The sequence below is a fragment of the Echinops telfairi genome, unplaced genomic scaffold (assembly GCF_000313985.2).
Source record: "Echinops telfairi isolate 266 unplaced genomic scaffold, ASM31398v2 ScPeMD7_7470;HRSCAF=8508, whole genome shotgun sequence".
In the NCBI taxonomy this organism is placed as follows: Eukaryota; Metazoa; Chordata; class Mammalia; order Afrosoricida; family Tenrecidae; genus Echinops; species Echinops telfairi.
Genome location: NW_022111374.1, coordinates 510,532 through 521,762, shown reverse-complemented (window position 1 = coordinate 521,762; position 11,231 = coordinate 510,532). Strand labels below are relative to the sequence as shown.

At 47.3% G+C, this 11,231-nt stretch overlaps 1 protein-coding gene and 1 pseudogene across 1 annotated transcript in view; both read left to right on the top strand.

The window, feature by feature from the left end:
- Positions 1-1,054: 1,054 nt before the first annotated feature.
- Positions 1,055-2,199, top strand: LOC101663494 (annotated as a pseudogene).
- Positions 2,200-10,104: 7,905 nt separating this feature from the next.
- Positions 10,105-11,231, top strand: part of LOC101663181 (melanoma antigen preferentially expressed in tumors-like) — a 12,617-nt gene continuing 11,490 nt past the window's right edge. The window contains exon 1 of the mRNA XM_045285426.1: positions 10,105-11,154. Coding sequence (XP_045141361.1) covers positions 10,105-11,154 — 1,050 coding nt within the window. The remainder of the gene's footprint in view (positions 11,155-11,231) is intronic.

The window sequence follows — 11,231 nt, the reverse complement described above, 5'->3', positions numbered from 1 at the left end:
ATATACTTGTTCATTTTGCATACCTTGCCTCAAAAGAGATTGTGCACTATTTCCTCGTTGTGTTCCCACAACTTTCCCTTGATCTACGTAACCGTTCAACAATGAAGTGTTTTGGAATGCCCCTTCTTCTCATGCCTATCCGTAATTGGTTATGATGAACACAGTGCCTGTGTTGGAGGCAGCTGGACTCTATTGGTGCTGGGCCTTAATTTGCCATTTCTGTGGACTGCTTCAAAATGGAGCAACAAGACCGTGTCCAAAAAGTGTCCAAATGTGGAATGCTGACAAGAAAGAGATAAAGTCATCTCCTACAGGGAGTCCCCTAATTTTATCTTTCTACCAAGGGATAGAAAAGGAAAGAACGAATTTATGTTTGTGGAAGCCTTACACATATTGCAATTATTTCTTGTATAATTGGCCTATGAAACACAACACAGGCATGTTTACTTTTTGCTTTGAGATGATGTAACAATGAAGTAGTTCATCTTGCCCTCAGGTAGGGTGCACTGGAATTTGCATTATCTACATCCTTCTAAAGACAGTCCAAGGAGGAGCGGTGTCTTAGGGCTTGCCTGGGAGTGTCCTTGATGGACAGTACAGGAGGCTGCACAATCAGGAGCCCTACACGAGCATCCTGCCCAGACTGCCTCATTTGAAAGAACTAATGTTCTCAACGATTTAGAACATAAAACATGTGACCCAATCGTGGCCCTCTTCTGGCTTCCACAATTCCCCCTCTCGTTGTGGTTAATGGTCTTCCAATGACTCATTTGTACAGTTTTCTGTATTCCAGGACTTAGTGAAGTAAAACCCTGTCTTTGAATGTTCGGATGGTACCATGACTTCATGGGAATGGCATCCCTAGTGTGTCTGCATCTTCGTGTCCTTTATGAATGAAGAAAGTTTGTCCTTAACTTGTATTTGGGTTTGGGGTCTGTTTTGTACTGAAACACTTGTCCACTTCTGTAGTGGATTTGATTTCTGTGAATCGCATAGGCAGAAGTCAGTCGTGCATAGCTGCCATTTGTTTTGTTCCATAAAGGTTGGTGGACCGATGGAAGAGCTGAGTCCAGCCCTGGCTAGCAGTTGCTCTGTGTCCCGTTATTTGAACGGCCCTGCAGCCTTACACCCCTGCCTGTTCCACTACAAGTTCAAGTGCAGCTCCTTGGAGCAGGCTGAGCAGCGCCGTGGTTACTGGAACTGCAGAAATGCAAGCGACTGGCCGCTGTGAACCACGCCAGGAGACTGGCTGAAGATGACTGAACTGGAGTAAAGAGTGAGGAGGAGGAAGTCAGGAACGACGACGAAGACATGGATGTTGACATTGACGGCAAACTCTCCAAGCGCTATGCCAATCAGTCGATGCCCTCTGAGTGGCTGATTGATGTCCCCGCGGACTTGGGGCGGGAGTGGACTGCGGTCGTGTGCCCCGTTGGAAAAAGAGCCCTCATCGTGGCCTCCAGGGGTTCCACCAGCGCCTACACCAAGAGCAGTTACTGCGTGGATAGGTTTCCTTCCCTCCTGCCGGGAGGCAGCAGGCGGAGCTCATGGACAGCCACAGAAGACACCATTCTCAACTGCATTTACAGCGAGGTGCACCAGACCTACTACGTTCTGGACCTGATGTGCTGGCGGGGACACCCGGTTTATGACTGCCCCACTTATTTCCAGTTCTACTGGAAGCATCCGAGTTAGCCGAGGAAGGCAGCCTGGGAGAGCAAACGAAGCTCAATCCTTTTAAGTTTGTGGGGCTCCAGAACTTTCCATGCATCCCCGAGAGCCTGTGTGAGGTGCTGGCCACGGGCTTACCTTTTGAGGTGGACGGGCTCCTCTTCTACCACAAGCAGACCCACTACAGCCCGGGCAGCCCTCCCCTGGTTGGCTGGCTGTGCCCCTACATGGTGTCGGGTGTTCTCAGTGTGGCTGACCACCCGGCCAGAGTATGCGGGGCACCAGCTGCAGCAGATCATCCAGCACAAGAGGAGCCAGAAGGACTCTCAGGAGAAACTCGCACACGAGGCCTCTGAGAAGGGACACTACGAGCTGGAGCACCTGTCCACTCCCAGCTGGCTGAAGAGCTCTCCCCAGGGCCCTGAGCACCCTGGGAGCCTTGCGGACAATGAGAAAGGGCAGTCACCCTGGGGAGTCATGCAACAGTGCTGGATTCTACTAGGAAGCTGGGAGGGAGGACAGTGGTGACTCAGCCGGTGACCTTTTTTTAGTGTGACTTTTCCAAAGGCACTCCAACCATACACCAGAGGACAGCTCCTCCCCGCCCCCATCCAAAATCCTACCCACACCGTTGGCGGGTTGCTTCCCGGTGGGCTGTGCAGATCAGGGCGAGTAGCTCCATGCACCCCACACCACCCATGTTCACAGTTCTGCAGGGGGAAAAAAGCTGTATGCGTTGAAGAAATCATTGATTTTTGGTTCAAATAAACGATATCCACCATAATGTCTTAATAATTTAAAAGAGTTTTTATTCGGTTATAACTGGACGGTTAGAATTTAAGGTGATTCTTTGATTGCAGTCCCGAGTGGACATTTCAGTCCATCTTTAAAGGTAAAAACTCATTTAGAATCTGTCTGGGACTTAAGCAAGCATGAACAGAAGCAGAAAACAAAATTAATGTTATTCCTTAGAGCTAGTGAGTATTACAGGGGATAGCATTGATGATAACATCCTGGTTAATAAAATAAAAGCAGTACAGTCATGGTTAAAACATTAAAAGGAACAATGATATTAATTAAAATGTTCTGATTTTGATTACAGAGGAGTATATTTTAAAATCAATGACTACTGGGACTTTCTGAGCTGGGAGGGGGAAGGAGACAGGTCATTCATCAGTCAACAAGATGGCCTTAGTGTGGCTAATGCTCCTCTGTCTAAATTATACTTGCAAATTTTACCCTGTGATTTCCCGAATCCTTCTATCACCAAGACCATATTTTTCAAATGTTTTCCCTACCTCATTGTTTCCTAATTTCTCACTCCAATTACCAATAATTATCTATGCCTCTTGAGTACATGGTTGGTCAATTTCATACTTAAGTGATTGGAAAACTATGTCAGCTTCTTCATTAGTGATTAGTGAGTAAATTTTACTCGTCACTGTATTGACAAGACTTTCTTGTACTCCCATAGATATCCCATCACAGAGAGCGTTGTAGTTCAATACAGATCTCAAAATTTCTGTTTCATGAATGCACCATCATTCCTCTTGAGTTTACCTGTATAGTAAGCCTTGGGATTGTTCGATTCAATATGGAATCACCATATTTCCTACTGATCTTTAATGTATCCACCTCGCCAGCTGCTGAGCTCCCTGCCCACCATCAGCCTGCCCATATTGCATTCCAAAACCTCAGGGTCCACGTGGACAGAGGAAGTATTCAGACTGAAAAGTGCGCCCCACTTGGATCTTGCCAGCCTCTCCCACTGCGAGTTGATACGAGGAGTAGTGTAGCCAGAAAGCTCCCTTCTGCGGAGCTATGGGGGACAGGATCCAGTTTTGGAGGGAAAGGACAACCCTAGTCGCTCTCCCAGGAGTCTGAGCGGACGTCTCATACCATTCACAGGTCAGGCTTGCTCTTGGAGCCGATTGATCATCATGAGCAGCAGGAACCCACCCAGGCTCCTGGACCTTGCAATCCAGAGTGTGTTGCAAAATGAGGTTTCAGCCATGGCCACCCTGGAGTCGCTGTCCACAGAGCTCTTCCCACCACTGTCCTTGGCAGCTCTTGTCAGTGGACACAGACATGAGGCAAAGGCCATGGGAGGTCCTTGGTTTTTTATCGTGGTCCTGCGAGGGGCTCTCATGAAGTCTTGGCATCCTCAATGGGATATTTTGATATCCTGCTTCCCCGAGGTTCCACCCAGGAGATGCAGACTGTGAGTGCTGGAGAGATGCCTGCACCCTGACACTAAGTTTTTGGGAGTGTGGTCTGGAACCCAATCCATTGCCTCAGTGACCTCATCAGGGCATCCAGTGACCACCCAGCCCAGGACTGTGACTCCCAAAGGGAAGGGTCCCAGAGCAGGGGAGAAGCCTCAGGGATTGGTCTCTATGGTTTTGCTCACAGACCTTTGCCTTCTTGAAACAGTACAAGATGAATTGCTCACCAATCTCGTTACAAGAGTCAACTAGGGAAAGGACCTGCCACCCCTGTGCTGTCAGGAGCTGGCATTTGGAGGATTTCTGTCACAACTTCTCATTATTGAGGAGATCTTGAATGGGGTGCAGATGGACTCTGTGCAGGAGGTGGGAGTGCACTGCAGATGAGACCTGCACAGCCTCAACTGGTTTGCTCCTTAACTGGTCCAGCTGACTCGCCAGAGCACACTCCATCTTTCCCAAACAAGCCTGGATCCCCTGCTGTCGTGTACCATGGACAAAGTGGAGAAGTTACTTGCAAAACTGGCCTCTCACATCCTCAGCCTGCATCACTCCAGCACCTCATTCTGGAACCTGTCTTCTTCCTCAATGACCACCTCTATCAGCTGCCCAATTGATTGCCTACACACTTGGAGTCCCTCACCTGAAAGTACTGCGTTCCTTTGTACTCTGACCTGACAGCCTGTGCTTTTGTCCCTGAACCAGCAAACTTAGGTCCCTGCATTTGAGTGGTGTGTTCTGCGGATCCTTAAGACATGAATTCCTCCCAAGGCTGCTGGAGAGGGTCTCAATCTCCCCGACCCAACTAAACTTAGCTGACAATGACATCAATGTCTCTGAGCTCACTGCCTTGCAGCCTGCTCTGGGCCACTGTTCCCAGCTCAGCACGTTGGAGTTGAGTGAAAACCCAATCTCCATGGCTGTCCTGCAAGGCCTGCCTCAGCACACTTGGCCACAGTGCAAGTTCTCCCTCGGGATTGCTATGAGGACACCGAAGGTCATCTGCACCAGGATACTCTTTTAGAAGCAATGTAGGGCATCAGGATGATCCTGAAGGCCTACAGACGCCTCTCTATGAGGTTTTCTCCTAGCACAGGTAATAGAACTTGGAATGAAATCATACTTGTGGAAAGCTAATGTGATCACCCTCTTTACCAATCCTAAACGCTGCTTCTGGTTTACTACCTTACTTGTAAAACATTCATATTTACTATGCTAATAAGATTATTTGTCATTAGGTTCCAGAGGATTAGGTTATCTTTGCTATCACAGTGTGCTCATTTGGAGTTGAAGATTACAGGAAGCATCTGACATTCACAGCCTTACCCCAGTCATTCCTTGATGGCTTCACATCTCTTCTACAAGACATGAAAAGAGAGGCCAGCAGACAGGAAACAACAGAGAGGAGCAAAGCATGTCTCTGGAACCCAAGATCCCTGCCCTGGGAACTTTATCGACTCAGAGGAAAGTGGATGGCAACACTCACGGAACCTCCAAGGAATTCATACAGATGTTGAAAAGAGACCAGTTCATCCCAGTACAAGACAATCAACAGACAACCTTTCACATCCATGCCTGTGCTTCTGTACACCAACACATCTTGCCTAAGATAAAATAAACATCTCTATGTAAAACCATCCTCTTGTGGTATTTACTCCTCCTGGTGCCAGACTATTAAAAATGTGCATTCAGATTTGGGATCTGTTCCCTCGACCCAACAGAAATGGGCACGTAAGGATGTCAGTTTAGGAGCTGAGCCCAGGTAGTGGGCTGTTTGGTTTATTAATCAATAGCTGGAGGCTTCAAAAGCACTACCTTCTACAATGGAGAGCGGTGAGAGTCTGTAACATCAAAGACCTACAGCATTGCTTACCCACATAGCTGATACTGCCCTTGGGAGAAAATGGAATGAACCCCATGGGGCAAAAGCAGACAAGTAGACTTTATATATTGGAGAAAGATGGGGCTTTCTACTCCCACACAGAGTCACAGTCACGGAAATGCTCAGGGCCAGTCTCCCCTGTCCTGTGTGTTCTTTTCACTCGTCATAAACAATGGCAGTTCGATTTTTTAGACTTTATCCTGGATTATGGGTTATAGCACATTCATTTTCAATTACCAGAAGGATGTGAGTACGTTTCCTGGTTTCCTGGTAAAGGGCATGATATAGAACCAGAAAGTGGATCCCCTTGCAGAGGGGTCTCGGGGAGGAGATGAGCCAGTCAGGGTGCGATGTAACAATGATGAGAAATACAACTTTCCTCTAGTTCCTAAATGTTTCCTCCCCGCTCCCACTACCATGACTCGAATTCAATCTTTCAAGTCTGGCTAGACCAGAGGAGGTACACTGGTACAGATAGGAACTGAAAATACAGGGAATCCAGGATGGATGAGCCCTATAGGACCAGTGGTGTGAGTGGCAAAACAGGGAGGGTAAAGGGAGAATGGGTAGGAAAGAGGGAACTGATTACATGGAACCGTGTGTGACCTCCTCCCTGGGGGACAGACAATGGAAAAGTGGGTGAAGGGAGACGTCGGACAGGGCAAGATATGACAAAATACCCATTTATAAATTATCAAGGGCTCATAAGGGAGGGGGGAGGGAGAGGGAGGGGAAAAATGAGGACCTAATGTCGGGGGTTTAAGTGGAGAGAAAATGTTTTGAGAAACGATGTACAAATGTGCTTTACACAATTGATGTGTGTATGGATTGGGATAACAGTTGTATGAGCCCCTAATAAAATGTTAAAAAAATAAAAAGGGTGACAGGATATGAGATCAACAACAACAAAAAAAGAACCAGAAAGTGTGGGAGGCTGTGATGAAGATCCATGAAGGAACGAGGTACCAGTTTTCATCCGACCTACAGGTTGCACTGAAGGGAAGGGACACAGGACCCTGAGGTTGGTTTTTGTCATTTTTATGATCGAATGGGGACTTCCGTGAATGGATCTGCTCTGATGGGATCCCGGATGAAGACACTCCACAGTAAAAGAATTCAGGGAGGATTGAAAATCCTTCATCCCTTCCCAATCTTTATCAGATTGATGTGAGGAGAGTTTCCTGAGCTGTGCATCCTGATCCTTCCTTTTCCCCAGGAATTTGAGAGAAGGGAGCAGAGAAGCAGGATATAACTACATGGAGACAGGAGACCTGAAGGTCAGGTGCTCTCAAGGCAGGTGTGTCTGAAAGAGTTCATCCCTTCACCATCCTGAGACAATGAATATAAAGGGAGTTTCTTTGGGTGGGGGTGGGTGGGGTGTAGCTGAAGAACTTTTCCTCTCATGAGATAATAAATAATAGGAGAGAGAAGCTTGAACATAGAGTAGGTACCTAACTACAACCAGGAAAGGACACCTGGATCAGGGTGTGTTTCTGGACATCCTACAAACAGGGTAAGGCTAACAAAAATCATATCCTTGTGGATGAGGGGGAGTGCAGAGTGAAGACCTAAAGTCCATCTGTGGAAAGCTGGACATCTCCGTACAGAGGGGTCGCGGGAGGAGACGAACCTGGCAGGGTGCAGTGTAGCAAAAATGAAACATACAACTTTCCTTAAGGCTTCCTCCCTGCCACTATCATGATCCCAAGTCTACTTTACAAATTGGGTTAGACCAGAGGATCTACACTGGTACATATAAGAACTGGAAACAGAGGGAATCCAGGACACATAATCCCCTCAGGACCAATAATGCAAGCAGCAATACCAGGAGGGGAAGGGGAAGGTGGGGTAGAAAGGGGGAACCACTTACAATGATCTACATATAACCCCTTCCCTGGGGGACAGACAACGGAAAAGTGGGTGAAGGGAGACATCAGGCACTGCAAGACATGAAAAAATAATAATAATTTATAAATTATCAAGGGTTGGTAAGGAAGGGAGGGTGGGGAAAGGAGGGGGAAATGAGGAGCTCATACCAAGGGCTCAAGTAGAAAGCAAAGATTTTTTAGAATGTTGAGGGCAACAAATGTACAAATGTTCTTGGCACAATGGATGGATCTATGCATTGTGATAAGAGTTGTATGAGCTCCCAATAAAATGATTAAAAAATCAACAACTAGTAAATAAAAAGAATTAAAAAAGAAAAATAGGAAAACAAGACAGAAACAGGGTAAGGCTGATGCCCACACACGTGATGATTCAAAGAGGTCAAGGCTTCAGATGTTGCATGGATAGAAGGAACTGGCCCCACACTCAACAGGGCGGGAGCTTTCTCCTTCAGCTGATGCCCTGAATTTGTGTTTCACCCACCTAAACGATAAGACAATTACTTCTGGTTGGTGATGCTTCTGTCATAAGAGCATTTGAGAATTAAGACAGTGTGTTGGATCCTTATGCAGAGGTCAGCCCTTCAAACATTTGTCAGCACACCACCAAGTCACGGGTTCAAACCTAACAGCCAATCTATGTGACTTCATGAGGCCAGCTACCCCTGGAAAGATTGACAGTCCGTAGGAAGCCGGAGAGGCACTTCTCTTTTTCATAAGTTTGTTCATAAGTTGGAGGAGCTATAGTGGAAGTCAGTTTGTTCTTTAGGAAATGCGCTACACAGATGAGTATCTATAATGGCAAAACTATATTGCATATATGAGAACCGGAGTGATAAAGCCATGTCTGTAACCATTTGCTTAATCCACTCTCAGCTGCCAACACAATTCCTCACAATTTCTGTGTTCTCTCACTCACAATGGGTAAGGAGTAATGGCTGAGAGCTTGTGTCAACGGGGCTGGGTCTGGATTCTAAGGGGTTATTCAGTTGTGATGGCGTCAGCCTGTTTGATGAGATTTCATGAAATGCCATCACTCCCATGATGAGCCTACTGTGAACAGCCAATGAGGGGCAAGGAATATCTTCCTTGTGGGTGTGGTCTTATCCTTTAAAAGGACTTTCTAAAAGCTCTTCAGCTTTGTTCTGGACCTGGACCCTTCCTCTGACCTGAAGGTTTGGGGACTCGGGACAGAATCTTGCCAGCATTTTTCCTGCTTCTCTGGAAGTTGTCAGTCTCAACATTCGTGAGGAAGAAGCCTGCCGTTCGACCTGCCATCTTGGATTCCTCTGGCACCGGATCTCCTTGAACAAGGATAGGAGCCAAGACTGAATGAAGTCTGAGCCCGGTCAGCCTCTGCAACTGTGAGTTGAATTAGGGGTAACATGAAAACTCCCTGAATGGTTGTGAGTAGTTAATGGGGGAAGGACTCAGATTTTGGAGGGCTGGTGTAAATTGATGGGAGAACACACGGGCCTCTCCATGGGAGACCAGATCCATGGATGGACAGAGGGAAAGGATCTTGTCCTAATATCATTGTTTCATATGCTACTTCTTGTCATGGTTGAACATCTCCTTCTTTTTGGAAACCCCACGCTGTGTGTTCTTTTCATATTGATTTGGTGGTCCCTCCATTTTTCATCGAGTATTTGTGTGGTAGTTTGTTTTACAGTAGTGGCTTGCGAGCACAGTGTTTTCTTCCTTGTAGGGTATAGGATTTCTATGGATCTTGAATTACACAAATGCTCCTAACAAAAACAGCGTCTTTCAAAATTGTGAACCATAGATTTTTAATTGTGCAATTCACCCTTTCAACTGGTTTTGTTTTGTCTTGTTCTGTTTTGCTTCTAGCAGTTGTGGTTATCTTCAGTTCCTTCAGCTTAAAAAATTCTAAGGAAGGTTCTTCAGCTCTGTCTGCACTGGATTGGTGAGCAAATTTGACTGTTCACTGTATTGACAAGACTTTCTTGTCCTCCCATAGATAATATCCCTAAACAGAGAACATTATAGTTCAATATAGATCTCAAAATTTTCATTTGAGGAATGGCCAGTCATTCATCTTGAATTTGTCTCTCCTGCAGAGTAAGCCAAAAGATTGTTGGATTCAATATGCAACCACCATATTTCCTACTGATCTTTGATTTATGCACCTCCCCAGCTGCTGAGGTCACTGCCCACCATCGGCCCTGCCTATTTGGAGTTGACAACTTCAGGACCCATGTCAGTCTGAGAAAGTATCCAGTTTGAAATCTTGCCAGCCTCTACCACTGTGAGTTGACCACAGGAGTGTCATAGCCAGAAAGCTTCCCTCTGAGGAGCTAAGGGGGGCAGGTTCCAGATTTTAAAGTGCTGGCACAACCAGCGTGGCTCTCCCAGAATTCTGAGCAGACCCCTCTTTTCATTCACAGGTCAGGACTCCCTTTGGAGCTGATTGGTCAACATGAGCAGCAGGAACCCACCCAGGCTCCTGGACCTTGCCATCCAGAGTGTGCTGCAGGATGAGGCCGCAGCCATTGACGCTCTGGAGTGGCTGCCCACACAACTTTTTCCTCCTTTGTTCATGGCAGCTGTTGTCGGAGAACACAGAGAGACAATTAAGGCCATGGTTGGGGTGTGGCCCTTCCTCAAGCTCCCTCTGGGGGCTCTGATGGAAGATTGTCCGTCTCCCCCTGACGTCTTAAAGGCTGCACTTGATGGTCTTGCTATCCTGCTTTCCCAGAAGGGGAAGCACAGGAGGTGCAAACTGAAAGTGCTGGATTTACAAGTGAACACTGGGACCAACTTCTGGAAAGTGTGGGCTGGAGCCGAGTCTACTGCCTCTATGACGCCATCAGAGGATGCAGAGTCCACCCAGCCCCACACTCAGATCCCCAAAGAAGACAAATCCAGGTCAGTGGAGAAGCATCCAGCCTTGGCTGGGATGACAGTGCTCACAGACCTGTGCCTTCAGGAAGACATCCCAGATGAATTGCTCACCTTCCTCATCGAAAGGGTCAAGCAGAGGAAGGATCTGCCACACCTGTGCTGTAGGAAGATCAAGTTTATTTGGAATGTTGCCCATCTTTCCATTCTTGGGGAGATCCTCAACATGGTGCAGCTGGACTCTGTCCAGGAGGTGAGATTGCTTGGTAGTTGGGACCTGCAAAGACTCAACTGGTTTGCTCCTTACCTGGCCCAGATGATCCACCTGCATACACTCATTCTCTCTGAATGCACCCTCTACTGCATCGTCCCCGGGGAGGAAGATAAGGACGAGGTGCAGAAGCTACTTCAACAATTCACCTCTCGGCTCCTCAGTCTGGATCAGCTCCAAACCCTCATCCTGCACTCTGCTCGCTTCCTCGATAACCACCTGTACCAGCTGCTCAGGAGCTTGCAGGGCCCCTTGGACACCCTCCACATAAGCCATTCCTCGCTTATGGACCATGACTTGACATACCTGTCCTCATGTCCCTGCACCAGCCACCTAAAGTCCCTTGATTTGAGTGGTGTACGCAGGCCTGGCTTCAATTATGCATTCCTCCCTGCTCTGCTGAACAGAGTCTCAGCCACCCTGGTCCAGCTGGA